Source organism: Bos javanicus, chromosome 19 (assembly GCF_032452875.1).
Source record: "Bos javanicus breed banteng chromosome 19, ARS-OSU_banteng_1.0, whole genome shotgun sequence".
NCBI classification, from domain to species: Eukaryota; Metazoa; Chordata; class Mammalia; order Artiodactyla; family Bovidae; genus Bos; species Bos javanicus.
Genome location: NC_083886.1, coordinates 52,388,434 through 52,416,430, shown reverse-complemented (window position 1 = coordinate 52,416,430; position 27,997 = coordinate 52,388,434). Strand labels below are relative to the sequence as shown.

Sequence of the window (27,997 nt, the reverse complement as noted above, 5' to 3'; positions counted from 1 at the left end):
AGGCCCCGCCCCCGAGGCCGCGAGGCGGTGCGTCCGGCTGTTGCGGATAAAGTTGTTTGACGCCAGGCGGGCGGGCGGCGGGTCACGTGAGCGGAAGATGGCGGCCCCGGCAGGCGGCGGGGGCTCCGCGGTGTCGGTGCTGGCCCCGAACGGGCGGCGCCACACGGTGAAGGTGACGCCGAGCACTGTGCTGCTGCAGGTGCGGCCGCGGGCGGGCGGCGGGCGAGCGGAAGGCGGAAACGCGGCGGCTGGGACGTGGCGCCGCCGCTCCTGCGGTTGCTCCGAGGGCTGCGGGGGCGGGGCCGGGAGGGAACCTTGGGGCGGGGCCTGCTGCGGCCAATGAACAGCCCTATGGCGCGGCGGGCCCGCCCTCTTCCGCGTCGGGCTCTGGTGCTTGGGGATGGGGGCTGGCTAGCCTCCTTGAGGGGATGCCTGGGGTCGCGGCCCCCGCTACCCCCATCCGAGCCCGCGGCGCTCCGAGCCCAACACCGAGGGTCCCGGCCCCATGTCTTCACTCTAGGGTCACCCTCCGGCTCGGTGCTCTGTGGCGGCGTGTGCTGAGTCATTTACTGCCCTTAACCCGGTAGCTGGCCCATGTCGAACCTGTTATGTTGGAAATGCTTGTTGGGCCCTGTTATGTAAGGGCCGGCGCGAAGACACGGTGGGAAAGGGGGCTGAGCCGATGAATGGCAACTCAGTGTGCAGAGCGTGATGAAAGAGGGGCTTCCTTCGAGTGGGGAACCCAGGACCTCCTTGAGCTGGCTCTCTTTGGAGTTTGAACATTATTGTCTAGGGGTGGAGGGGCGTCCCTGAGTGTGTAGGAAGATACCTGTGGTGGCCAGTTGTTGAGGGCCTGATGTGGAAGGTCCCGCAGAACTGAGTTGACACAGCAGGCCCAGTGAGGAGAGAGTAAGCAGGATTTGCACGTGAGGTGTGTGGAGGTGCTGAATGGGTGGTCCACGACTTGTATTACAGGCTTTGTCCTTCGGAGCCAGCGGGCTCTGCAAGAGGTGGACTCTGTGCCCTCAGCTGCCTCAGTGGCACTTGCCTGCCCCCGCCTGGGGCGACCAGGCCTGACACAGTGGCTCACACCCTCATCTCACCCTTAGGTCCTGGAGGACACGTGCCGTCGGCAGGACTTCAACCCCAACGAGTACGACCTGAAGTGAGTTTGCTCTGGCCAGGCCACCGGCTCCAAATCCATAATCCACCTTTCACCCAGGGCCCTGCTGTGGCTTCAGCCCACGTGGGTTTATTCTCTCACTCCCTGGAGACCAGAAGCCTCTGATGATGGGGTTGGTGGGGCTGCATCCCCTCCAGAGATCTGGGCGAGTACCCTGTCTTACCTCTTTCAGCTTTGGGGGACTCCAGGTGTTCCTGGGCTTGTGGTTGCTTCCCTCTTGTCTCTGCCTCCCTGATCCTTGTGTGTTTGTGTCTCTCCTCTTCTGTCTCTTATCAGGGCACTTGTCTCTGAATTTAGGGCCTAGCAGATAACCCAGGATGACCTCATCTCGAGATTCTTAATTTCATCTGCAAAGGCCCTGTCTCCAAATAAGTTTACGTTCATGAGTTCTGGGGGTTTGGCTATGGATATATCTTTTTAGGGGCCATCATTCCAACCACAGCAGAGAGCTCTGGGCCTTTGGTTGTGTAAATTCCTGGTGGGGCTCTGAGGGCAAGAAGAGGTGATCATGGAGAAATGGGAAGAAACCTGTAAACTGCAAGTAGCTTCTGGTGGCCTCAGGCCCTGGAGCTGTGTGCACCAGTCTTTGTGTGCAGGCATTTTTCCAAAGAGAGGGGTTTCACCAGATTCTGGAATCTAGGGCAGTGAAAGAGTCAAAACCCCACACGAGTGGGTGTGGGTTTCTGTCGCATATGGGGAGCTTCCTACCTTAGCAGCATATTCTTCGCAGTATGGCTGTCCTCACATCAGGGGTAGACAGGAGCCCGAGGTGTGGGAGACTGCTCTGCTAGACCTGGCTCGCGCTGCCTCTCACGTGGGGCTCTATAGAAGAGGTCTGAGCAGGCATGCCTCCGTGTCATCCCAGATCCCTGCCTCCTGCCCAGCCACGGAGAATCCCAGGGCCTGTACTGGGCCTTCCCCTGGCATCCTGTCACAGAGATATGTACTCTTTCTTTGCTCTCCCTGAACCTGCCTGAGATTTCCATGTGGTGCCTGGTTGGACTCTTACAACATGTATTGATTTTTCTCTTGTCTTCTTTGTATCCACTGGCTGTGTAATTTGTTTAAAAACTGCTGCTCCTGCCAAGGAAAGGAGCTTCTTGCCCACGTGCGTGTGTGTACTTCATGAGGCCCCTTCCCCTCATCTCTAGGGCTCCGAGCGCCTCCCTTCTCGAGTTTTCCATAGCTCTGCTGTCCTATCTTGCACTTAACGTTGAAGTTGTTGTGTGGCAATTTCTAAAGTGTTGAAGATGGGTATCAAAGTTCTTCTTTCCTAGGTGTTCCAGACGCCCTTTGCATGTTCAGAAAACCGTTGTTTCCAAAGGCATCTTGGTAGTCATACTGCTGGGTGACCACTTCTTGTGTATTCAAATCTCATGTTCTCTTGCCAGTGCTGTAGTTCCCCCTCTCCTCCTAAACTGTCATTAAAAATGGAGCTCACGGTCTGACTTCTGAGAGGCATAAATAAGTTCTCTTATTCACTCTTCTGGTGAATCATTCTGGCCCCTGTCTGTGTCATAAAATCACGGCCACACGGCAGTACTGTTTTCTGTTACGGGCAAGAGCTTTCCTCACTCCCAAGTGATCTGTAGGGTTAACAGTGGTGGTTCTCCTTTCCATAGCATTTGTGGGAGCAGAGAGGGTCAGGAGGAGTGGGCCCAGGGTCAGGCAGGCTCCACGGCCACCTGGCTAACACCTTCCCGGCCCTCACCCAGGTGAGACAGTGTCAAGGCCTCCAAGTCCCAAGCCCCTTTCTGTCCCTCCTCTTGTCAGGTGTGGGTATCTGACTCTCTTTCAGTCCACAAACGAGATGTGATCTGAGCTGGATATCAGGAGCTGTATACAGTGTGGTCCTAGCACTGCCTTTGGGTGGCCTGGGCTCCCTGTAAGTACTTTACATCTGGGTTTCCTGTTTGTGAAGCAGGCTGATCACAACCCTGGCCATGCTTCCCAGGAGAGCTGGCTGCCAGTGGAGACCAGCAGGTGTCTCGGAGGTCGCTGGATTCTCTACCTGTCCTCTTGGCCGTGGGTATTTCCCTCCTGACTCACCAGTTCACTTTGCTCCCACCAGTTCCATCCAGGAACCATCCGTCTTTGGATCCAGGAGCTCTGTACATGAGGGTCAGAGGAGGCTGTGGGCCCACGCGGGCCTCTTCCTCATCTGTTGGAAGCTCTAAGTTGCCAGGTCCCCAGCTCTAAGACATGCAGGACGTGGACAGAGAGACAGTGCCGCTCCAGGGTTGGAAGACCTGGCTTTGTGAGCCAGGAATGGTGGTCTCAGCCCTTTATCGCCATATTCCAGCCACTGTGAGGGCCTAGCTCTCCATGGGGATTTTAGGTCAGGTCATTCCATTTGTGATTCTCTAAAACCTTTGCCTCTGTCACTGGTCTTTGGGGTTGTGGCCCTGCTTCCAAGGATAGCAGGAAGCAGGGGAGACGGGAGCAGGTCATTTTGGCCGGTGGCCTGCAGTACAGGCGAGTGGCCGCAGTGGCTGGAGTGCTGCAGCTCCGGGCAGTAGCAACAGGGCTTTGTTCCATTAGAACTTTTCTGTGCAGAGCAAGGTGCATGCCCTTCAGTCGTGCCCACGTGTGCTTTCATCTTCTGAGTTTGTAGTTGGACTGATCGCTGCTCCATGGTCTGAGGGAGCAGGCGCTTGCTTTGCCCCAGGGGTGACCTGTCTGTGTTCTCACTGTTCTTGCTCGAACTGTATCAGTGCTCAGTCTCTTTCCTTCAGAAGACCCGCTACTGGAGTCAGGGACCCACCCTGTCTTTGCAGGCTCTCAGGCCATCCCTCAGTTCTTGCAGCTTTGCTGCCCGGGACTGTGGAAGTGCTGGCCAGACATGGGCGTCTGCTCGTACCCTGCTCTAGGCAGTGCTGGGCTGTGTTCAGGTCAGGGGGCAGCCTGAGGCTTTGATCTGTTTTGCAGGTTTCAGAGGAATGTGCTTGACCTCTCTGTCCAGTGGCGATTCGCCAACCTGCCCAATAACGCCAAGTTGGAGATGGTGCCCATCTCCCGGAGCCGCGAGGGGCCCGAGAACATGGTAGGTAGCTCTCGGCGGCCGCACCTCCCAGCTCTTCCTTTCAGACCGCTGGGAATGAGCAGATGGGTGGGCTGTGGGGCTGTGCACGCGAGGCACTCGTCCCATCCTCAGTCAGGTGACAGCCACTTTTCTATTCCCCAAACTGATGATTGAAAATTAGACTTTTCATTATTTGTGCTGAAGTGTTTTGGGGTGGGGGCGGTTACTTGTGCTGTGTCCATGTCGGCATGCTGGCAGCATTCACCATAGAATGTCGCCAAGAATCTTAGAGCCGGCAGGACTCTCTGTGTGGCATCCAGTGCAGCCTCAGCTCTGGGATGAGGACAGGGTGAGGCGCAGGCTTCCTCTGACTGGGCGCAGCGAGAGCACAGCCCGAGTCTTCCGACCGCAGCTCACTGCTTTCTACCAAATCCGCAGCTTTTGCTTCCTAGGGATTTAGCAAATGGTAGTGGATTACTACGGACAGACGAGAATCATGATGATAGCTACCCTCTTGCGCTCAGGCAGGTCCTTTAAGAACGAAAGTACAAATCCTCCCAACACTGCAGGGAAGCAGTTTTCATCCCGGGTGAAAGACAAGGCTAGGGCCTCAGCGGTGTGAGTTCTCAGTCTAGAGCCCACCGGGAGTCAGGCGCCTGGGGCTGAGCCTGATAGATCTCTTTTTCCATTACAGTTGTGGTTCTCAGCCTTTGATGTGGAAGGAACACTGACTTCCCTAGGGGATTCCTTGGGCATGGCTGGAGACCCCCTCAGGCTTTCCCACAGACGGGTTTCTCTTTTGTCTTTTATTGGGATTTAATGTAAATAATGGCAACCCACTCCAGTACTTTCGCTTGGAGAGTCCCTTGGAAGAGGAGCCTGGTGGGTTACAGTCCATGGGGTCGCAGATCGGACCTGACTGAGCGACTGACACACACAATGTAAATAAGCGTGCCCTGGAGAAGCCCCTTGGCCAGAAGGGCAGGAGTAGCCGGACCTAGAGAGTCACTGCCCGGTGACAATGGGCGGAGCAAGGTCCCTCACCTGGGGACGTTGAGCTTTAGTGTGTCTGTCACTTGACTGAGGGACCAGAGTATTTATCCCCCTTGTGGGTTATAGTAGACTTGTGTCTCTGTTTTGGGAGATAATTGTTAAAAGCATCTCATAAAACAGTGTGCTCACTTATTTAAAAAAAATTCAGCAAACACAGTACCCTCCGCCTGTACCCTGAGGACCAGACCTGGGCGGGGTGCAGCCAGGACAGCGCTCCTCTTCCTGACCTGGCTCCGACGTCTCACCCTCAGGTGCGCATTGCTCTGCAGTTAGACGATGGCTCTAGGTTGCAAGACACTTTCTGCTCAGGCCAGTCGCTCTGGGAGCTTCTCTGCCACTTTGCCCAGATCAGGTAAGTGCTGATGAGCAGGTTCTGGGCCAGGCCTTTCTCCGCCATGGGGATGTTGCCGTGGTCACTGGGGTTGATCTGGAGCCGCAAGCTGGAGCTGTGCTTCGGCCTCCACCAGCCGCTGCTGGTGCCGCCTTCGGGCTACACCAGTAGCTCATCTGTCTTTACTGGGTGTCCTGGTGTGATGGCTGGGCCTCGCCCTCCTGGAAGAGCTTGTGGGGGACCCAAGAGACCCCCTCCAGTCTGGTGAACATTGAATAGAGAAGTAGGGTGCTGACAAATGCTGCAGCTATAAAACTCCCTTGTCATGAGAATGGGTTGTATTCAGAGAAAATACTGTAATGACAGTTGCCATGGGTCAGTTTCTATCTGGTGATTAATGGTTTAAACTTTGTTTCTGAAAGTGTCAAAATGGTAGTCTTTTAAGTTCTGATTTTTCTTTGTGGGATGGAAGTCTCTGTCCGCTTTTAAAGGTCTCCAGCTACAGAATGGAAGGGACCATGGAAGGATATAGTGGTTGCTGTGTGGCCTTGGGCAAGTTGTTTGCCCTCTCTGGGCCTCCCAAGGGTGATATGATGTTATGAGTTGATGTTTCTCAAGTGCCGAGAACTAGGTTTGTCTCTGTGGAAGAGGGGACTCTGGATGGGGTCCTCACGGTGACAGGTTGGGGAGGGTGAAAAGGGGAGGTGGCGGGGGGGCCACTTCAGGCACTGAAGGAGATGAGGTCCTAGATCCCTGCAGACTCCACACTGCTGATGTGGAAGGTGGTTCCCTGGGTAGGGTGGGGCTCCGCCCGCACTGTCCCGAGAATGGGGATAGATGAGCGTGAGAATTCTGGAGGTCCTAGGGGGCACGGGTGGCTCCTCAGATCACCACCTGGTTACTGATAGCCAGCTGTACTGTGGCCAGAGCCCCAGTGTAATTGGGAGCTCAAAGCCAAGGTGCCCAGATGTTTGAGTGAGCCTGACATGACAGTCCAGTGTAAACAGGAAGGGACAGCAGCTGTCAGGACAGGCAAGAGCATTTGTTCCTTTTCTTGGAGGATGGAGAGGCTGTTGGAACTGGGGAGCTGGATGCCATTAAAAAGGAGGGTTCAGAAACAAGAACTCTCAGAAGCAGATCAGGAAGCTGCAGTACAAGGTGCTGGGGTCAGCCATAGCTGTGGATCAGATGGCAAGATCCCAGACACACATGCCAGTGTGCTGCATGTCTGGGAGTGCTGCTGGACTAGGGGTCTGCATTCTGCTGAGGCACCTGAGGGTTAGCTGGTCTGGCTGATCTGTGGCCTGCCCGAGCGCATTCTTCCCGTGGTAGCAGATGCCTGAGGGCACGTGGGGCCACAGAGGCGTGGGAGCAGACCTTGGACCTGGGGTGCAGAATCGCTGCCCTGCCTCCTCCTTGGAGGAGCCAGAGAGCCAGCGGCCAGACACGAGCACGAGGCCAGAGGATGGGGAGTCTGGACAGGCCAGTCTGCCAGCTCCCGCTGCCTCAACTCTAGAAAGAAAACAGAGCACAGGAGGAAGCTGGTGGGAAGCGGTCCTAGAACCAAAGGGTATGCGTTTCCGAGTGACAGGCTGGCTGTGCCTGGCCGTGGGGCCCCATCTGGTGGCATCACTGTGACTCGTCAGGAGCTGGGGATACAGGGATGGTTCCGCACCCTTGGGGTGGCGGGCTCGAGCTTGGGCTCTCCGTGGTAGTACCAGGATGGTGGCCGCGCAGTGCCTTCAGAACACTGTAGGAAATGCATTTGTTCTAGAATTCTGTTTTGCTAGATAGTTCTGGGGATGAGGATGAAACAGCCATTTTTAGACACACAAGGTCACACACGCACCACATGCACTCTCTGAGCAAGCTGCCGACTGCTCCGCCCTGAGATCTGCTCTGGAGGCAGAATTGCTGGACCTGTAGATGGCACTTGCCGAGGCTTTGTCTCCAGAAGCGCAGATCTGGGCCTTTGCTTGGAAGCTGGCATTAGCTAACTGTGAAGCAGGGTTCAGATGTGGGAGGGTGGGTGGCGGCTTTGGCGCCAAAACCATGGCCAGATGCCCAGTGAACTGGTGCAGTCAGGCTGGGGCCACAAGAGGGCCCTGCTGCCGGAGTAGGGGGCGGCCGCCTGACAGGTCCAATGTGGTGAGGGAGCTCCAGCTGGCTCATAGCAGCTCCCTCACTGGCTGGGTGGGTGGGACTGGCTGGGTGGGTGGGAGGCTCTGGGAATTCCAAGTCTCCATGTGCCCAAGAGTGGGACAAGCAGGAAGTTAGTTTTTCTCACTTGATGCTTTTGGGAAGTGGTAAGCGTCCCTGAGCGACTGGCGCCGTGCATGGCCGGGAGCTGCGGGTGTGAGCTCGGCATCCCGGGTCCACTGTGGGTCGGGCGATGGGTCCTCTGCTTGGGGATCACGGTGGACAGTGGCCCGGCCCTGATGCCAGCATCTGGAGCGACAGACTGTCCACTGGATGTGCCATGTGGGCCACACGTGCGGGACAAGGAGGTAATTCAGAATTTTCTGGTAGCCACATCAAAGAAAAGTAAAAACAGGGGCAATTAATTTTAGGAATATAATTAACTTGACTCAGTATATCCAAAATATTATCCTCTGAACATGTAATCAACAGGAAAAAGGAGATATTTTACATTCTTTGTTGGTAGGAGGTCTTTGAAATTCGGCGTGTCTCACACTTGGAGCTGGCCTCCCTCTGGGCCGGCTGCCCTGTGTGTGCTCAGCACCCGTGTGGACTGGTAGCTCTTACGGACGGCACTGGCTCCATGTGGGCTGGCCCATCCCCCTCTCTACTTCCCATGCGTCTGTTGCAGGGAGGCTCCAGGCATGCCATGGAGGCTCGATTCTCCCCTGAAGCCGTTGCCCCTGGGCACCTGGCCTGATTTCATGGCTGAGCCTGCTGGTCCATCTCAGCCATGTTCACCCTGTGGATAGTAAGAGCAGGGATTTAGGGGTCCTTGGGAAAGACAGGCCGTCTGCCTGTTCTCTTGGGGTTGTATGGTCCCCAAAGCACTGCGGGCTGCAGAGAAGCGCTGCCTGTGAGGTTAGGGACCAGCCGTGGTCACGCAGAGCCCAGACCCAGGGCCTTGTGGGCAGTTAACACAAGGCATAGATGCTGGACTCTTCATTCCGTGGTCTCAGGCGGGCCTCCCTCCCCGCCCCCAGCCTTGTTTGGAAGGGCCAGAGGCCACTTTGCTCTCGAAACTTCCCGTTCTGTCTTCTCAGGGGGAGGAATCCCTGTGATTTGGCCAGTCCTCGTCCTTCTTGCTCCATCTGGCGCTAACCTCATCTCTTTATGGGCTGGGTTGCTGAGTGTGGTGGGTGTGAGTCACCTGGCCCCTCAGGACATAGCCTCGCCCACCCTTGGGCCTTCTGGTGGCCTCAGGGGCCCCTCTGAGCCTGCAGGCATGGCTCTGTTAGTTTGGGTTGATTTCTGTCAGTTTTGGTTCTTCTTGTCCAGGAGTGTTGTGGTGCCAGGCTTGTGTCAGAGGCACCTGAGTTTGTACCAGCCCCGCTTGGTCAGGCCCAAACAGGTGACAAAAACAGAAGGGGCTCCAGATAAACTGCCTTGCCCCCCGTTCACAGCATCACTTCCCTGGGAGCCCTGCCGGGAGCCCACGTCTGTAGGGTGGCACTCTCTGTGGTGGGTGAAGGACAGCAGGGCCTTGGCCGACCCCCTGGCCCAGCCCCAGGAGCAGGTGTGCTGGCCTTAGTGAAGCAAGATCCTCCCCAGCACCCCCCATTGGGCCAGTGGCCCTGCCTGGGCTGGGGGAGCTGAGGGCAGTTCCAGGGGCACGGGTCCCTGGGAGGGCCCTGCCAAGTTCCCTCTGAGAATGAGGATCTTCAGCGAGGCCTGTGGCAGGGAGTGCCGGTTTCGGCTCGCCAATGAACTGGAACCTCCTGGTCTGCTGTCCTCGGCTGGACACGAGAAGTCTGCTAATTGGCCAGGAGAGTCTGGAAGCGATTGCAGCTGCCACTCCCCTCAGCGTGTTTTGGGGCCTCCTCTCCGATCCCACATGCGGGAACCTGATCCCTCTGGAGGAGCCGACATCAAAGCCGGGCTGCTGTTTGATGTCCAGAGGCCTCTGAGGACAGCAGGCAGGCCGGCCGGCCGGCCTTCCTGGGTGCTGCGTGCTCTTGTCCCTGTCTGTGATTTGCGGTTCCTGGGCTGCCCTCAGGTGCCGCGGGCGAGGATTTTGGAGGGAGGACGTGTGGCCGGAGCCCCCAGGAGCAGAGCGGGCTCCGCTGTCTTGCGATGGGCAGTCAGCCAGCTTTCTGAGCCCAGGCAGCTGGCGTCTCTGTTGCCGTTGAAAGGAGCAGGACCCCCGTGTCTCCCCCTCCTTCTTCCTTTCTGGGCCTGGGATCTTGTTTGCTGGAGTATCTTCCCTCGCTCCTCTGTTTTGGCATCTGGATGAAAAGCTTGTGGGCCTGGCAAGGGCTGACTCTCTGGCACTTTGGGGTCTTGTGTTTTCTTGAGGCCTGGCCCTGTAAAACACGAAAGCAGACAAGAGAGATGGGAGAAAGCATGCTGAAGCCGCCCAGAGGACATGGGTCCTCTGTCCCGGGTCTGGGGTGGCCCAGGCAGTGTTCCAGTGTCCATACGTTTACCAGCTCAGCACCTGTGTAATCCCGTCCCAGCCACTTCTGTGTTTGAGCCCTGGGGCCCGGCTGGGGCTGAGCTGCATGGCCTAAGGGGGCTTCAGGTCTCCTGCCTGCTGCACATCACCCTTCCTGGAGGAGAGGGACAGGCCTGGGGCACTGCTGGGGTCTGGGATGGGCCTTTATTTGGGGGCTGGTTCTATGGTTATGTGTTAGGAAAGGCAGAGATGAAGAAATGAACTTGAGTTGGTTGTCACAGGCCTGCCACCAGCAATTTAACCATCCAAAGCCAGGGCTTGGCCACTGTGTGCTTAAAACCTCGATGGCCGTCGAGGTACAGGCCGGTGCAAGTGGTGTGGACTTTCCTGAGAGTGTGTGCCCGACTGTGCACCTACATGCCCTCCACCCTCCAGCATGCCCAGCTATGCTTCCCTAGGGCCCTCCCCTCCCATCTCGGGGTCTGCTTTACAGGGGAGGGGCATTGGTGGCCGGGCCTGTTGCCCGCCTCCCTGTTAGTCCCGGGGTTGCTCTACTGTCTCCTTGGAGTCCGTGTGATAGATCCGTGCCAAGTGATTCTGGTGTTTCTGGTGGCAGCAACCCGCTCAGGGGACAGGTTCAGATAAAAGCTCAGATCACAGTCCCCCAGGACTTGTCATCACCGACCGTGGGGACAGTTGCCAGAGACGTGAGGCACATCTGAGAGGTGACTGGTGCTGCCTGGCCCCTGTTCCGTGTCCTCTGTTTGCTCTGAGCCCCGAGGCCAGGGGTGGGTGGGAGACCGCCAGGCTGATGGCCAGCTGTGGGGCGGCCAGGGTGGGCGGGTCCCCATGGCGCTGGCCAGGGTGCCGTCCTGAGGGCAGCAGTGTCCCTGGGCAGGGGCCGCCTTTGATGCTTTCTTCACTCTCCTCACAGGGAGTGTCTGGAGCGGCCGTGTGAGGCCAGCCCGGTCTGCGTGTACATGAGGGATGAGGTAGGTGAGCTGCGGACCCGCCCACCTGGCCTGCACCCCGCTGCCCACTCCTAGCTGCCACACAGGCCCAGCCCCACTTTCCAATCTGGAAAATTCACTCCCTCAGACCTGCTTTCAAAGCAGCAACGGGCAGACTTGGGCCCTGAAAGCATGATGTGTTTCATGGAAAAAAGGCAGGACGCCGGCTCCGCTGGAACCAACCGCGGGCCGCCCGGGCTGCTCCCAAACCTCCCTCAGAGCCCTGTTTGTTTTCTCAGCTTCTCTCAAAGCCCAAGAGTCACAAAAGTGGTTTCATTTTAATAAATATTTGCTTTGCTCCATGTTTTGATCTTTTTCAAAACTGAGTGTGGCGTGGTGCAGGCTTGGCCTGGCACCGAGGCCCTGCCTGTCCCCGCCCGCCCGTGACGGGGGACCCTCCTGGCGCTCAGTGCCCTGGCTCACAGGGGCTTTTTGTTTCAATCCTGGCCAAGTGCCCTTTCCTGGCCCAGGGTGGCCACTGTCCCCGAGGGGCCCCTGGTATGGATGGGCCACACCCAACTATTTTTCCCAGCTTGAGGTTCCTGACCCAGGGCTCAGCAGGGTGAGGGTTCCAGGGCTATGAGTGGGAGGGACCTGAGGGGAGACATCTTCTCCTGCAGGAGAGAGACCACTGGGCCTTGGGCACCTGGGCCCAGATCGAGGCCATCGTGGTCAGTCCCGGCCCTCAGGGGGTTCATCAGCTGGCCAGATGTGGCTAACCCAGGCCTGAGCCCTGCCCACCCAGACCTCGGATGGGGTGGGGTTGGGGAGACAGACATGGATGAGCAGACAAATGCTCAGGTGTAGATTGGGGTGCAGAAGCTGGACCCAGGCCTTCTGGGTGCTGGGGCTGGCAGGGCGACCCCACAGTGCTGTGACATAGTGCCCAGGCTCGGGGAGGCAGCATGTGGCGGGCTCAGCGGATGGGGAGCTGCATCAGCACGGGGTCAGCAGGATGTCCTGTCCCCCTCACAGGTGACCGGCAGAGCCGCCTTGCAGAGCACCACGCTGCAGTCGCTGGGCCTTACTGGGGGCAGTGCGATCATCAGGTGGGGCGTGTTTTTGAGTGTGGTTTAGAAAACGGGGGTCTCACAGGAAAGGCATCAGGAAACATGGGGATGCCCAGACCCTTGCCGGTGGCTTCTCCTGCCCACAGCCTGGGGGCTGGGCACCCTAGGGTGCAGCGTCAGGTGGGGGGATCTGCCCTTGGCAGGGTTGGCATGGTGACCCCATGCACATTCCTTGCCCCGGGAGGTGAGGTGGGTTGGGAAGGGCTGTGGGGTGCTTTTGGGGCACTGGGTTCAGTTTGGTAGTCATCAGAGGCTAGGGGGCGGCACCATGAGACCCAGGGCTCCACGTGTGGAGTTTCACTTGCTTTCTGGGCCTCTCCACTCAGGTTTTCCATGAAGCGATGTGACCCTGCCAGCAAACAGGAGCCTGGGGCCTCCTGGAGCAAAAGCCCAGGAAGCCCGACCCCCTCCATGTCGGCTGACCAGGCAGCCAGCAGCCCTCTGCTCCCACTGAATTCGGCAGGGCTCAGCCAGGGCGATGTGAGCCGTAAGGATGAGGCAGTGAGCCCGGGTGCCAGCCGCGTGGATGGCCTAGGCCCGAAACCAGCAGATGCTCAGGCGAAGCAGATCTCGAAGGAGCCCCCACCTGCCCCTTTTGTTCCTTTCTCTGGTGGGGGACAGCGACTGGGGGGCTCCTCCGGGTCTGCCAGGCCTCTGATGTCATCTTCAGCCAAACTGCCAAAGTCCTTCTCCAGCCCTGCAGGCCCCTCCAAGCCGAAGAAGTCGAGGCCTGGCCAAGAGCCCCAGCCAGAGCCGGAGCCGGTAAGGGGTGAGCTGGGCTGGGCACTGGAGTCTTTTTTCCTGACAGCACCTGACCTTGTGGCTGGTCAGCCTAGGGTACAGCAGGGTCACTTGGGTACGTTTTCATCTTCTCAGGGAAGTGATGTTTTGGCTTTGTTTTGCTTGAAATTAACTTTCTTGAGGCACCACTTTAGATGTACTGTAGATGGGTTTTGACAAACCTGTGTGTCCCTGTGCCCACGTCACAGTCAACAGAGCCATCCTTTCTAGAGCCTCAGAGCTGGTACCTCGCCTTCTGCTAGGCTGGTGGGTTTGACCGGCACTGATGTGAAGGTGGTTTGGCCTTGATTGTGCCATGCCACCTTTACTCCTGAGCCAGGCGTTCCCCAGCTCACCCGTTGTGTCCCATTGCTGGCCAGAAGAGGGTGAAGTTGCTCACTCTTCACAAATGTTGTGGCCTTGTGGTCGGGCCTTGGACATCTCTTCTGGACATTTGTGGAAAGTTCCTGGTGGCCACCTGAGCCACGGCTGGGAGGAAGGTGCATGGCCCTCTCTGAGCTCGGATGGAAGGGCGCAGGCTCTGGGTTGCCTCTGTGACGCCATTTTCCTGTCTGATCAACTCTGTTGAGGTATTGGGTTGGCCCAAAAGCTCATTCAGGTTTTTCTGTAAGATACTATGGAAAAACCAGAACGAACTTTTTGGTCAACCCAGTACAGCTTACTGCATAGACACCTGCCATCAGGGCAGCGTGGGGCTTTTGTAGATGTTGAGGCTGTCTGTGGGCACCTTTGAGCTATCGTGAGTCTCACACCCTCCCCTGCAGTGAGGCCCGCTCCCATCTTTTGCTCTGACCATACACAGACATGCACAGTGGCCGGAACCCTGCATCTTGGATCATGCTGAGCAAGGGGACCCCCAGGTGGCCAGCACCTCTGCAGAAGTGAGGCATGTGGCCAGTGTCTGCCTCCCCGCTGTCTGATGGTGCCAGCCCCCAAGGCCATCTCTGGTCTTCTGTAGGTCAGGCCAGCCCTGCCCTGGTCAGTTGCAGTCTTGGCAGAGCTCCTAAGAGGGAGGACAGGCATGACTTCTGTTGGATCAGGTGCTTGAGCTGGGTGCCGATGCAGGACTTTCCCCTCGGAGTGCCTCTGGGACTTTGTCCAGGAGGGCTTTCATGAGTCACAGGGCACAGCCCCCATGGGCTTGTGTCCCTCTTTGTGACTGTTCCCTCAGCAGTGCTCACAGACCCTGTTTTCAGGAATGGCATGTTGTAGATTTCTCAGTGTCTTGGGTTCCTGGGCACCAAGGAATGTCTTGCCCTGGGACTGTCTTGGGCACCCTGCCTCCTGGGCTTGGCCCCTAAGGAGGCTCTGTGCATTCATCCAGAGTCCAGCTTAGGCCTCTGGCTTGTGGCTGGAGAGGGTCTTTCCTAATGGAGACCTTATGGTGGCGCCAGCCTGGGTTGGCAGCCTGGCGGCAGATGCTCACCTCTGGAGCCCTTGAGGTTGCACAGGTGCCTGTGGGCATTGTCTGAGACACTGCTGCACCTTCGGAGTGGGGCCCCCAGGTTCTCCACCCTCCTCTCCCCTTCCTTCCAGCCAGAGTGACTCCATGTGCCCACCCTCCACTCAGGATCCACTTGAGGTTTTATGTGATGAGAAGGATGCCGCTGCCAGAAGAAAATGCTCTTTACAAATCACCCTTGCAGGTGATGGAGAGCCATTGCAGGATTCCCTGCCTGGACTGGGAGCTTCTGGAGTGAGGGTGGTGAGGCTCCACCTGGGTGGTGGGATGCTCACCTGCTTTCCTGGTTCCAGCAGTTTCTCAGTGTCACTTGGAGTCTGCAAATAATGTCAGTTTTATCTTTTTCTTTGGGTTCTTCTTTCATTTTTTTTTTTTTTTGTTTGTTGTATAGCAGTGATTGGGTTTCTGGTGTCTGTTGAATAGCAAATTTAGTGAGCATTCTTATCTTGACCTTGATCTTACAGGGAGTAATCTTAGTTTATCTGTGAAGGATGCTGAAGACAGTGAAAAGTCTCTTTATCAAATCAAGGGTTTTTATTTCTAATTCTCTGAGAATTTTTCTTTATCGTCAGTGTGGTTATTTTATAAACTGCTTTTCCTGAATTGAGGTAACTCCACACCTTATGTCTCCTTGAGTTCATTTGCATGCTGTGGTTTTGGGTCGATTTCTCTGCTCAAGCCATCCTTGCACTCCAGGGCACAGTTTCAGTGATGTGTTTAGCTGGGCTGTTAGTTGCAGTTGCACTGATGTGTTAGTGCTGGAGCCTGCCTGCACCCTGTCTCTTCTAGAGCCCCCTTCCTGGCTTTCTGGCCCCCAAACTCAGGGACCCCTCCCCCAAAGGGCAGGCCTGAAGGGAGTTAGATCCCTGGGCCTGGTTCACCCCAACCACAAGGCTTTGCACTCAACCACTGATTCTGGGCCCAGGTGATGAGACTGAGGGCTTCATACTACTATTTAATGCAGCCCAAACATCAGTGTAGAAGCCAGTGGGGTCCCTGAAAGGGACTCTTGCTCCAGGTCACACACCGGAGGAGAGTGGAAAAGTAGGGGCACCTGTGCCTGTGTGTTGTGGGAAGGTGGGGCAGCTTGGCCATGAAACAGAGCCTGAGTCCCTGCAGAGGAACAGGCATCGGAGATCTCCTCCTGCTGAAACGGATGGTGGTGGGAGGGGGGTGTTGGAGGTGGGGTGGGGACTGAGCCAGTCCCAAGCCCCATGAATGGCCATCCTAGGGAGTTAGTGATGGTACCCTGGCCTTTCAGGGACCCCACTGGTTTCTACACTAATGTTTGGGCTGCATTAAATAGTAGTATGAAGCCCCCAGTCTCATCACCTGGGCCCAGAATCAGTGGTTGAATGCAGAGCCTTGTGGTTGGGGTGAACCAGGGCTGGGGTCCTGACTCCCTTCAGGCCTGCCCTTTGGGGGAGGGGTCCCTGAGTTTGGGGGCCAGAAAGCTAGAACTGGGGCTGGCTGTCTCCTCCTCCCAACCTAAAGCCTGTGGCTCTCTGCATCTCTTGGGAACCCGCTGACACCCATGTCTGTGTGGGGAGTGGCTTGGGCTGGTGCCGGCCTGGTAGTGGTTGCTGTCAGGCGCAGGTTCCCAGTGCATCCCCGAGTGCTGACCCCAGGGGCCCCAGGAAGGAGGGGTCCTGGGGAGGGTCCGCCTGGCTGCCAGCAGTGCGTGTCTTTGATCTGGGAGCCCCAGCAGCTGGTTGATTGTGGAGCATCCCCCGCCCGCCCGCCTGCCTCGCGCCTCCTGTCACACTGACAGCCGCGCACCCGGAGGCCTGGCTGGCCACATGGTGTCTGCTTTGTGTCCCCTCGAGTCCTGGGGGAGGGGAGAAGGGAACAAAACAGAACTTTTGGGGGAACTTCAAAGGTACATTTTAGTAATCAAGAAGAGTTTCCAAGTTTCCCATTAATGTTTTGCCTGTGTGTGGTTTTGGATTTGAATGAAGAGTCAGAAGAGACAGGATGAAATACAGGCAGGTCCTCGGCTGAGGCCCAGGATGGTTTACAGACCCGGGCGGCTCCTGCCTTTGATGTCAGAACATTAATTATTAGAAGGTAGTTTTACTGGCCGTCAGAACCGGGTGCGGGGAGAGGTTGGGGCTGCCCGGCGGCCCCTGGCCTGTCCTTTGAAGTCCTTCCGCTGGCCCAGGAGGCTGCCCCGCAGCTCTTTGTGCTGCTGGGCCGTGCTCCCAGCAGGCATCCCCCCACGCAGCTGGCACAGGGGTTCGTGATCAAAGGCCCCGACCCCCTAGGCAGGGCTGGCTGGCCGCCGTCTCCCTGCCTGCCCCCCACCCTCTGGGGGGTGGTCTCTTCCCTTGGAGACGTGGCCCCGTGGACTTGCTCCGCACCTCGCACCCACACCTTGGGGCAGGCATCAGCTTCATCTCTGGCTGTCCCCGGTTACTGGAAGGTTTAGAACACACCGAACTGGGGGGACCCTGGCCAGGACCTGGGGGCTGGGGTGGACTGGGAGCAGCGCCTCTTGCTGGCTTGCCGCCCTCCTTCTCTTGGTCTGGGATGTCTGTCCATGACAGCCCCCCAAGAGCACAGCTCACTGTCCCCTGTGTGTGAACCCAGGGTGGGTATGAGCTGTCCCTGACCTGCTGGTGATTGGATACCCGCGGGCGCCAGCCTTGGCCTTTATTGGGATGTCCTCTGAGGGTTTTTGGCAGATAGGTCAGCCGCTTAGAAGGCCCCAGCTGAGTCTCAAGGCGGTTTCTGAAGCCTGGTGACCGGCAGGTGCCCTCCAGCTGTCCCTGTGCTCTGTCAGCCATGACTGGACTCAGGGGAGAGACAGATGCCCAGCCTGCGGAGCCATGATGGAGAACAGGCGGGCAGGGCACCCCGGCCACTGGCACATCTTTTGGTACCCAGAGCCGCCCACAGGGCCAGGAGGCCTGGTTGGCGGGCCCCCATCCTGATTGGGCCCCGGGGCTCCCGGGGTGGGATTGCGCCTGGCCCTGGTCCGCTGTGTACGTTCACTCCCGGGCCTGCTGGCCTGGAACACGCGTCTTCCCCTGTGGATGAGGAGAGCCACCCCACGCCCCGCGTCTGCTCATTTCAGTCCTTGGGGGTTTGTGCACTGTGTGCACAGAGATGCTGGCTTCAAACTGCCCGTGTCGCTGTTGCAGCCCAGCGTTTCTCTTTTAAGATCCACTCTGGTTTTTCCTGCTCGGAAGGCAGGCAGAGTCAGGTGTGGACCTCGGCCCCGGGCTGGGGCAGACCTGGCTTCTGCCTGTGTCATGACGGGCCCGGCGGGTGCGGGGCTCAGGTTGAGTGTGACCTCGCCGGTCAGGCCTGGCCTCGCGTTGGCTCGGCGCACGCTCCGGAGGGCGGCCGGCTCAGAGTGACGGAGGCTTGGCCCACGTCCCTCCCGCGTAGTGATTCATTTCAGCTCCAAGCCTCAAGGGGAAACGCTTCACATTCCCTGTTACCAAAAAGCATTGTCAGAGGACAGTCTGGGCAAGAGGGAGGCGGGAGGGACACAAGAGCCCTCACAGGGAAGCTGGAAAATCTGGGGTTGAGGTCACCTCCAAATAGTTTCTGCATTTTTTCTCCCTGTGTCATCACGTCCTGGAAAATTACCGTCAAGAAAATGAAACCTCAGCGGGCAGTGAGGCCGCTTCTGACACGAAGGGACCCTCGTGTGCCCAAGTGGGTCCTCAGCCACTTGTGCGGCGGCCACTGGAGCATGTCCACCAGCTGTCGGGGGATGCCATGGGCCCAGATCTTGGCCCGGTGCCCTGTCCCCTCCAGGCCCAGCCCCTTGCTGTGCCTGTGACCTCGCTGACCTGGAGTGCTGCTGACAGTGGGCGGTGCCCTCACTTCCTCCCCTCGGGTCTCCCTCGAAGGGCCTGTCCCCTGGTGGCTGCGGTTCTTTCTAAAGGTGCTGGTGGCCGTCCACAGCTGGTGGCTGGTTCCCAAGTCCCCATGACCAAGTGGCCCAGGTGTCAGTCCACTGTCTGTCCAGCCTCAGGCCATTGCTCGGGGCCTCCTCTGAACATCAGCCGCAGAGGGTGCTCCTGTCATCCCACCTCCGGAGGGTCTCGTCCCTCCCCAGGTGCCGTCTGTCCCCCTTGCCAGTTTCATCCAGTTCGCAGACACCCTGACTCATCCACTCTTCGCATCTACTTTCCTCCTTTCTGGTTTTCTGGGTGCTGTCTTGTCTGTAATAACTTTGGTGGAGGCTGCGACAAGGGAATCTTTGCCAGGGTCGCGTGTTTGCAGGAAATGAGGGACCCCTGCGGGGTGTTTCACCAGCAGGGTTGGGTCCCTTAAGGCCCTACCCTTGGAGCCTGCAGACACCCGCTGTGCCTCCCCTCAGGACAGTGCCTGTTTGCTCGTCTGCCACGGGCAGTCGTATAGACCCCCCACCTCGCAACTCCGTGGACTCAGGCCCCGGGCCCTGGCTGCTGCCTCATCATTCTGTTTATCTTCTCGCTGACAGATGCCCACAGCGTGGAGGCCATCGGGAGAGACCGGCTCCTCTGGCATTCCGGGGGTTAAGGGGTGGGGGAGTCAGAGCCAGTCGCTGCCCTGAATACTGACAGCCTTCAGGAGCTGGACTCTGAGCCAGTGATGGAAAACTTGAAGTTTTGCCAGGATGACCCAGGCCTGGTGACATTGTGTTCTTGGTGGAGACGCATCCTCCAAGCAGCTCCCGCAGGCTCTTGAAGAGTAGACCTGGAGTTCTGGGCTGTGAAGACAAGCTGTCAGGTGTGCTGAGGAGGTTCCAAGCCTGCCACCCCACAGCGGGGGTTTCATCTTGGAGCCCCATCCCAGAATCGGGGGCTCTGGCCCTCGACCAGCACACAGGAACCCAGTCTCCGTGGTGAGGGCGCCAAGGCCCCTGACAGTGGCCACTGTGGGCCTCTCTTTTTCCTCCCCTGATGGTGTCTCATCCTAGACTTCTAGTCTCTATCCAAAAACATCTCCATAAATCCATCTAGGATGAGAGCTGTGTGCGTAATAACTGCCCATGACCAAGGAACGGCGGGTGAAGGAACAGCAAATGAGGGCCAGATTGCCGGCAGAGCATCCGAAGTGAGCGGGGCCAAGGCTTGGCCTCCCCTGGTGCCGTGTCTGCCGCACTTCCTCCCACGTGGAGCTGTCAGGCCCTCTTCCCTTTGCTGGTATCTCTCCTCTTTGCAGTGGAAATAGCTCCACTGCACGGGCTGTGTGGAGGTGTTTGAGGCCCCCTGGCTTCTCCCTTGGTCACTTGGTAGAACAGGGTGATGCATCCTACCAACCAGCCATGGAAATCCACTCTTCTCGTGGGACAGGGCCCTCCTGGGGCTGGATCAAGGCAGCAGCTCTGGGACTTGGGTGGTCTGGGCTCTGATGGGCGGCATCAGACCCCTGGCTCCTCTGCCCAGGAGCAGGGAGTTTCCCCAAGGTGCAGACGACGCGGGCGAGTCAGAGTCATCTCGAGGTGGCTCTCCCTGGCCCTCTGGCTGCCACATGGGACCCTGGCTCCAGGCTGCTGTTGGACAGACAGACGGGCTTCTGGAGCAGAGCTGAGGCATGTGCGGGAAGAGGGGCATGAATTGAGGGTAGATCCAACACAGAGAGATTTCTGTCAGTTTACGGTCTGACTGAAGGTCAGTGGCCCCTGAGCAGCATGAAGCCAAAGGCTGATGTCGCCCACGTCCTTGTTCAGGAAGTTGTGGAAGTTGTGGGAGGGCTGCGGTCCTCCAGGTCACCCCTGGGCTGTGCGCTGGAAGCGCCCAGGACGAAGAGGCCAGAGCGGCCCCACGCTCTCAGGGTCGGGCTTCACCAGTGTGTCCCCCGGAGATCAGGGGCACTTCTGGATGGTCAGGCTCAGCTCCAGGCCACAGACCGTAAGTCACCTGATGGCTGGATTCTCAGGGTAACTCACTCGTGTGCCCACACAGGGCCCTCTGAGGGCGGAACTGGGGCAGGGTTGCCTATGGGCTCTCTGCTCACGCGCCCAGGGGCCTGGCACTTGTGGACACTGCGGTGCCCAGCTCAGGCACATCCATGTCTGCCCTCACCCTCCCCCAGGAGCCCAGGCGAGTGCTCGGCCCTTCTGGAATGCAGGCGCCGTGGCTGTGGGGGGCAGCCTGGCGCCTGGCATCTTGTTATAAAAAGCTTGGCGTGGACTGCCTGTGGGCTGCAGGAGGGTTGTGGCTTTGAGGGGGCAACCCCCAGGGGCCTCGGTCAGCCACCTACCGACCCCACTGCCCGGGCCTCAGCCAGTCTTTCCTAACCACCCTGCCACCAATGCCCTGAGATCAGAGGGCCTTCCTGGCGAGAGCCCACTGCCCTTTGTTACGAGGCGTGACTCAGCTGTGCGCTCAGGAATGGCAGAGACCTGCTGGCCTGGGCAGTCAGGGCCTCGGGGGTGGCTGGGGGAACAGCCCTGGGCCACCTGGCAGGTGCACTGGCCAGCTCCAGGATGGTGAGTCTGACTTTCAGAGCCAGCAGGGCTGGGGTCGGGCCAGAGTACAGGAAGGGATGAGCCCGGCGCTGGGTGTCGAAGGCAGAGGGTGGGATTCCTGTGCAAGGCTGGGGCGTGGAGGAGAGGGCAGGCAGGAGCAGGAGGCGAGAGAGGCCTCACCCCAGACGTTTGTGGACGGTCCGTGAAAGGGAGGGCAGGACCTGGCGTGGGCCCCACAGGATACCTCCGTCTGGCCGGGCTCCGTAGGCAGCCTCAGCATCGTGAAGGTATCTTCCCCTGTCGTCAGTTGGGCCACACCCGGAGGCACCACAAGCAGAGTGAGCCCTGCCTTGTAATTTCTGTCGCCGTTGGCTGCCAATTAGGAGAGAGGCTGTCCCTTCCTGTGTCCCCACGATGGGCAGAGGGCGGGGCTGACTGCTCCGCCAGGGAGGGGAGGTGGGGTCAGTCTAGCTATGGGGCCAGCGGCTGGCAGGTTTTTGCCAAACCTCTAATTTAGGGGCTGTTACTTGTCCTGCCCCTCCCATGGAATCCCTGACGTGGCCCTGACCAGGGTACTGTTCCCCAGTTTTGTTCCCCACTTTGGGAGACTGATAGCAGGTGGCTTCCTGGGGCTCTTGGGGAGCCCCCGTGAAGACAGGATGAGAACAGAGATGCTGCTGTTCATTCACTGTCCAAGTCCCCCCAATAGTCAGGGTGCCGTCTGACCTGGCTGCGCTGAGATCCTCGGGCCCTGTGCCCTGTTGGTGAGGGTCTTGGCATTGTCATTGCTGAGTGGATGGGCCTGGGGGGAGGGGCCCTGGTCCTGGAGAGGCGTGGGTGCCCCACGCCCCACCCTGGAGCCTGGCCACGGGCTGACAGGTGGGGCCGGCAGCACAGGGTCAGCTGGGGTCTGCATGGCCAGCCCAGCCCCTCGGGGTGGGGAGCCTGGGTCCCTTGCGGGCCCTGCATAAGCTGAGCTCTCTGCCTGCTCAGCCGGTGGACCGAGACCCCGTGGTGTGCCACCCAGACCTGGAGGTGCTGCTGCAGGCCTGGCCTGCGGAGCTGCCTGACGAGTTCTTTGAGGTGACCGTGGACGACGTCAGAAGACGCTTGGCCCAACTCAAGAGTGAGCGGTGGGTGTGCCCTGGTTCCTTCTGATACACCCATGCGCTCAGCAGCACCTCGGAGGGTGGGGGGCCCAGGCAGAGCATGCTTAGTCCTGTCTGGGCCTGTGAGGGGGAGCAGCTCACAGAGCCTGAGGGAGAAGCCGAGTCCAGCTGGTGTGGGCCTCCGCTCTGGCTGGGGAGACCTGGGACCTTCACTACTGCCCGCCCCCTCCCCAGGAAGCGCCTAGAAGAAGCGCCCTTGGTGACCAAGGCCTTCAGGGAGGCTCAGATGAAAGAGAAGCTGCAGCGCTACCCTAAGGTACCCCGGGGGCGGGGTTGGGGGTGGTGCGGTCTCCGCACGGCTCTGCGCTGGGGCCTCCTGTGGTTCTCGCAGCCCACAGGCCACTGGCCATGGTCTCCTGTACTTCAGCCCAGGCCGGCAGGGCTGCGGTTTGTTAATGAACCAGTCAGCCCCGTTTTAAGATGAAAAATGTCACTGTGTTTTCACAAGTGCACGTGGGTACTTGTCTGGTCCTCGCGTCCAGCGCATGGCCAGGAGTTTCAGGGGGCAGCCAAGGTGAGGGGGTGCCAACCCAGTGTGGGGGAGGCCTGGCCACTGTGGGCCCAGGGATATGGCTGCCTGGGTTGGGCTCCAGCTGTCCTGCTGACAACCCGGCTTGTCCTGGCCTAGGTGGTCCTGAGGGTCCTGTTTCCTGACCGCTACATCCTGCAGGGCTTCTTCCGCCCCAGCGAGACCGGTAAGCAGCCCCGTCTGGGCGGCCAGGAGGGCGGGAGGCCCCGCAAGCCCCTCCAGGCTCTTTCCATCTGGGCTCTGGGGCAGGCAGTGGGCACAGGGCTGGGGGCCGGCTCTTCGCCAGAGGCCTGACAGAGCAGCTGGGCAGTGCCTCTGGGACTGGGTGCCCTTCATGCACCCACCTGTTCTGGCATTGGTGGGACAGAGGGGCACACAGAGAAGATGGGCTCGCCTACACCCAGTACCGGGGTCTCTGGCCTGGGACTGCAGCTCACCTAGAAGAAAGACAGCCATGCCACCAGTTTTGAGTGGGGTCCTCCGTGACCTGGGGGGAATGGTCTGCACAGAGGTTGGACCTGGCTTGTCCCATTGCAGGGGGGGTGGCCCTGGAGTGGGGTGCCTGCTTACCCACCCTTCCTCCTGCAGTGGGGGACTTGCGGGACTTCGTGAGGAGCCACCTGGGCAACCCCGAGCTGCCGTTCTACCTGTGTGAGTGCTTCCTTGGGACCTCTTTTCAGCCGCCCCGGTCCCTCTCAGTCGGGGCTTGAAGTAGCTTTTCCCACAGAAGCAGCAGCGGGGGCTGGTGGGTCTTGTGCTGGGGCCTGAGCATGAGTCGGGGAAGGAGGGTGACCATTGCTCTGCTCAGTACTCCTGTGCCCTCTGCTGCCCACCTGCCCTGGGCGAGGTGGGGGCTGGGGGAGGGGGTGTCAGGGAGAGCTGCTGGCCACCTCTGGAGCACATCTGGGGGGTTGAGGGGTCAGGTGTTCCCCTGCGGTGAGTCTGCCCCTGGCCCTCCACAGCTTCTGGCTGTTTTTGCAACAGCCGAGAGACGGACAGGGAGATGTGAGCTGAGGGGGCTGCTTCAGAAATCCTCCGGCTCACTCAAGCCTGTTCTAGGAGCGGGGTCGGGGGTGTAGGGGCCAGCATGGGCAAAAGGTGGGGGTGGTGATGGGGGGAGGGGAGGGGCAGGGCACTTCCTGGTGCAGACAACCACCTCTCCGCAGTCATCGCTCCTCCAAAAACCATCCTGGACGACCACACGCTGACCCTCTTTCAGGTACCGTCTGGGGCCAGCCTGGGAGGGACAGTTGCCAGGGAGGGCGGGTGAGGCCACAGTTAGAAGTATGATAAGGCCTTGTTGAGGGTTGAACTTGTACCAGAGCGCCTCTGAAGGCAGTTTTGGGGCTTTCCAGTCTCTCGTGCCTCCTGCTTCAGTGGGGATGGGCTTGTTCAGCTGGCTGCTGCCGGCTTGAGCCAGGACTGCCCCTGGATCTGGGTGAGAAGGGGCTGGCACGTGGGGCTGCTCGGGGACCCCCGAAGGACCAAGGGTCAGAGGCCTCAGTTCAGGTGGCCAGCCGCCCAGGAGGCCCCTGGGGTGCCAGCTGCCAGGCAAGTTTGGCTGCAGACTGGAGGGGCTGCTGCCAGGCCTGCTGCCCTGCCCCTTTCTGTCCCCTGGATCCCATGGCCTCCACTGGGAATGCCGTGGCGGGCCCTCCCTGGGCACTGGGGGCCCCCAGAGCTCCCAGGGTGAGGAGTGTGGATCCGGTGCCCTGCTGGGCTGCAGTCCAGAGCCAGGAGGAATGTCCTGTCCCTTCACCCCAGGAGAGCAGCCCGGGGCCTCCCCAGCCCTCTGGCCTAATGGTTTCCTCTTAAAGTCTCTTCAGATATTTTAATTAGTAACAGAGGCTGGCCTTTGTTAAATGGCCAGCAGGCCCTGCAGAGGTCTGAGTTGGGGCAAGGGGATCTGCTTGCTGCCTGAGGCTGCCACCATCTTGGGGGAATGGGGCCAGACCAGCAGAGAGTCTAGAAGCCTCCCAAGGAAAGGAGTCGAGGTTGGTGGGAACAGGGTGCTTCCCCACATTCCCACTCCCCCTTCTCAGCCCCCTTCTGCAGCCCCCCCCCCCCCCCGCCCCTGGGAGCCCCAGAGGCACAGGGCCTCCTCCTATCCCCACCCGCCCTGCCTCCCTCCCTCCCTCCCTCCCTCCCTCTTTGGCCAGCCTGTTGATAAACATTGAATTTGGAAGATGCTTTGGGATGGAGAGAGGCCAGCGTCCAGGCACCCCCCTCCAATTAGGAACCCTGGGGTGCTGCCTGTCCGCCCACGCGGCCTGATTCCTGGTGACACTCTGCCCCCTGCTACTAGCAGCCGTCTCCTTTCATCCGTCAGCTCGCCCTGGAGCCGTGGGGCCTCCTCTTGGGGTGGCGCCCCTGCCCGCCCGCGATCAGAGAGCTGGCAGGGCTCAGGGAAGGAAGCCTTCCTCCCTCCCGCGGGTGAGCGGGCGCGGAAGCTGCCGGCTTTCATGTCCCTGGCAGGCCCCGTGCTGGCTGCCGGCTGCCCTGGAGGCTGCCTGGGGGCCAGTCCTGCGCCCCAGGAAGTGACAGCTCAGGGTGGGTGTTGGGGTTGGAAGCCTAGCTGCCTGTTTTGGTCACGGGGCCAGGAGAGTGACTGTTGGGCAAGACGGGTGAGGTTGAGGATGGGCGGTTGCCAAGGATGCCATCCATGGACACAGAGGTCCCCAACAGCCCCCGTCATACCTGCTTCCTGGGTCCGAGCCCCCTTTGTGCTGGTGCAGCCCCGAGCCTCAGGGACCTCCCTTTGCTCCTGTCTCAGCTCCCTTCACGGCCTCCCCCAGAGCCCCAGCATCAAGCCCCACCCCTTGGTGATGCCCTGAGAGGGCCCTGAAGACTACCACGATCTGTGAACTTTGTCAGCCTGACCAGAGGGGTGCGCCTCCCTCCTGGAGTCATGGTGGTCTTCTGTGCTTTCTACTCACCCCTTTTTCCAGTGGGGTCATCCCCTGGGACACAAGCTGGCAGGTGGGGGGCTTCCAGCAGGTGCAGAGGGCAAGCAGGGAGACCAGGTTCCAGAAGAGCTGCCTTGAGGGGCCCAGAGGGGCCCTTTAAGGCTTTAAGCTCTGCAGCCCCTATGCGGCCCCACTGGGACGATCCTACCAGTGCCTAGTGGGTTGGCCACCTGAGAAAGGTTGAGGCACTGTCCTACCTGTTTCCAGCCCCTCCAAATTCCGGTGCCTCCAGGGCCGGGGGCAGCCCCCAAACACCATCCAGGCCATCCCTCCACAGCAGGCTGGGATCCCAGGCCTCAGAGTGGGGTTTCAGAGCGTTCATGGCCCTTTTCTGTCCCTCTGCTTTGCCTGCAATCCCAGCATTCCAGGTCTTTGAAGCTTCCTTCTATTAATAGTCCCCACCCAATTCCAAGAGCTCAGAGCTGAGAGGACACGCTCAGCTGGCAGCTGCAGCCCTTCCGCCAAGGGCTGAGGACACGGCTGTGGGTGGTGGCCTTGCTTCTCCTCAGGCCAGCTCTGGGGGTTGCAGCCACTCCTGCCTCGGACGCAGAGGTGGGAGTGGAAGCAGGTGATGATGCTGGGGGGCTCTGGGATCCTCTCCTACAGCCCTGATTTCTGCACCATAGTCTGGCCTCCTGCCTGGGAGGCCTCCAGGGACGTTTCAGGGGCCGTGTGATGCGTCCTGTGCAGGTGGGGCCAGTCCTTGAGCGGAAATCTTGTGCCACCACCCCCACGGACAGGGTGCCAGGAAGAATGTGGGGACCCCCTACCCTGCAGGAGGGGCTTCACACTGGCTAGCACTGGCTTTTCCTCATAAGGTGACCCAGCGCCAAGTCAGGGAACCCTTATGTGAGCTTTCAGGTCAAGGCAGTAGGCCTGGGGGCACCTCTGGGCCCAGGCTCCCAAAGCAGCTTGGCTCCAAGAGGCCCCCTGCCCACTTCCCCATGCCTGGGCCCCCCTGGAGAGCCCTGCACATGGTGCACCCGCCTCCCATCCAGCTGCTCCCAGTGGACCGGGCTCACCTGTCAGCCCCTGCAGGGTCCCCCCTCCATTCTTGGGCAGCAGAGGTCGGGGGGGCTGGTGGGGGCACAGCGGGCTGCGCCTGTGTTGGCGGCCACCTTGCGCCCCCATGCCCCCATCCCCATCCGTGCACTTCTGTTCATCCGCATCTCCTCTGACCTCTCGATGTCTCCTGTAGTCTCTGGTGAGGGTGGGGGTGGCCACAGCCTTCAGAATATTAAGCGTTGACCCTGGGACCTGGGCAGGAAGGGGAAGCAGTTAAAAATGCCAGAGCACGCACACCATAGGAGCTTCCTGTTCACAGTTGGTGCTTGGGGCTGGGCCCTGGCAGGACCCCGTAGTTTGATGCCCTGGCCTGGCTCACACTGGGGTTGGTGCCAGAGAAGGAACAGGTGAAGCTGGGCAGCGGGCGGTGTGATGGGAGGGGCCTGGTGGGGCTGTAGGCCTCCTCAGTGGAGCCCTGGGCCTAAGAGATGCGGTGCCCGTGAGGCCAGCACGGAAGCGGGCTGCAGCCCTCCCTGCTCCTCCCTGCCATCCTGTGCCCCACGGTGCCCACTTGGTCCCTGAGCTCCTCTCCGCCCTCCCTGCAGGCGAACCTCTTCCCCGCTGCCCTTGTGCACTTTGGACCTGAGGAGCCAACAGGTGGGTAGGGTCCCTCTCTGCCCACCAGTGCCGACCAGCCCTGGGCCCCACTTCCAGTTCCTGAGATGCCCCAGAGCAGAGGACTTCGGGTCTGGGAGGGAGACCTGTGGCCCCGATACCCCCATACCCTACTGCTCCCCAGGGTTGGGCCATATTCCCTCCCAGAGCAAAGCAGCGGTAGGCAGGTGGGGTCCCGTCTGTGGCCTGAGGGTGCACCGGGCCTCCTGCAGGCAGCTACCTGGAGCCCAGGCTGCTGGAACACACCGTCTCCCCGTCTGCAGCCGACGTGCTCGTGGCCAGGTGCGTCTTCGAGAGGGCGGGGGGCCACTGGTGCAGCGCCGCCTCCGGCACCTCGGCCCTCACGCCCTCTTTTCAGGTGCATGTCCAGGGCGGCGGGAAGCCCGCCCCCACCGCCAGCCCCTGACCCTGCACCCCTTGACTTGGAGCCAGCTGCTGAGGAAGGGGCAGTGGGGCCCCCTGAGCCCAGCCGGGGGACAACGCAGCCTGTGAGGAGGGATCTGGGCAAAGTGCCCAAGTGGTTGAAGCTGCCAGGTACCCTGGGGGCGTGGCCAGGCAGGGAGGGGCTACGGGCAGGGGCCCAGGGCCCCGAGGTCACCCTGTGTTTGCCTTGCAGCCGGGAAGAGGTGAGAGCCGCCAGAGGTGCCCACTCTGCCAGCCACAGGACCCCTGCCCACCCTGAGCGGGAATAAAGACGCGAGCCTCTCCTGAGACC

General features: G+C 59.8%; 1 protein-coding gene across 5 annotated transcripts; it reads left to right on the top strand.

Moving 5' to 3' along the window:
- On the top strand, nt 1-27,993 carry ASPSCR1 (ASPSCR1 tether for SLC2A4, UBX domain containing). Of its 5 annotated transcripts, none has more exons than XM_061392522.1 (16): nt 1-199; nt 1,110-1,165; nt 4,112-4,226; nt 5,510-5,610; nt 11,118-11,175; nt 12,169-12,242; nt 12,590-13,025; nt 21,932-22,071; nt 22,282-22,363; nt 22,736-22,802; nt 23,225-23,287; nt 23,803-23,855; nt 27,213-27,264; nt 27,495-27,564; nt 27,641-27,816; nt 27,899-27,993. In XM_061392522.1, exons 1-16 carry the CDS (start codon nt 98-100, stop codon nt 27,910-27,912), a joined length of 1,659 nt encoding a protein of 552 aa, XP_061248506.1. In that variant the 5' UTR covers nt 1-97; the 3' UTR covers nt 27,913-27,993. The 5 variants fall into 5 exon arrangements, with proteins under 5 accessions (XP_061248506.1, XP_061248508.1, XP_061248507.1 ...); XM_061392523.1 differs by having other exon boundaries at nt 33-172; XM_061392527.1 differs by lacking the exon at nt 1-199 and adding an exon at nt 498-583.
- Nucleotides 27,994-27,997: the final 4 nt, after the last annotated feature.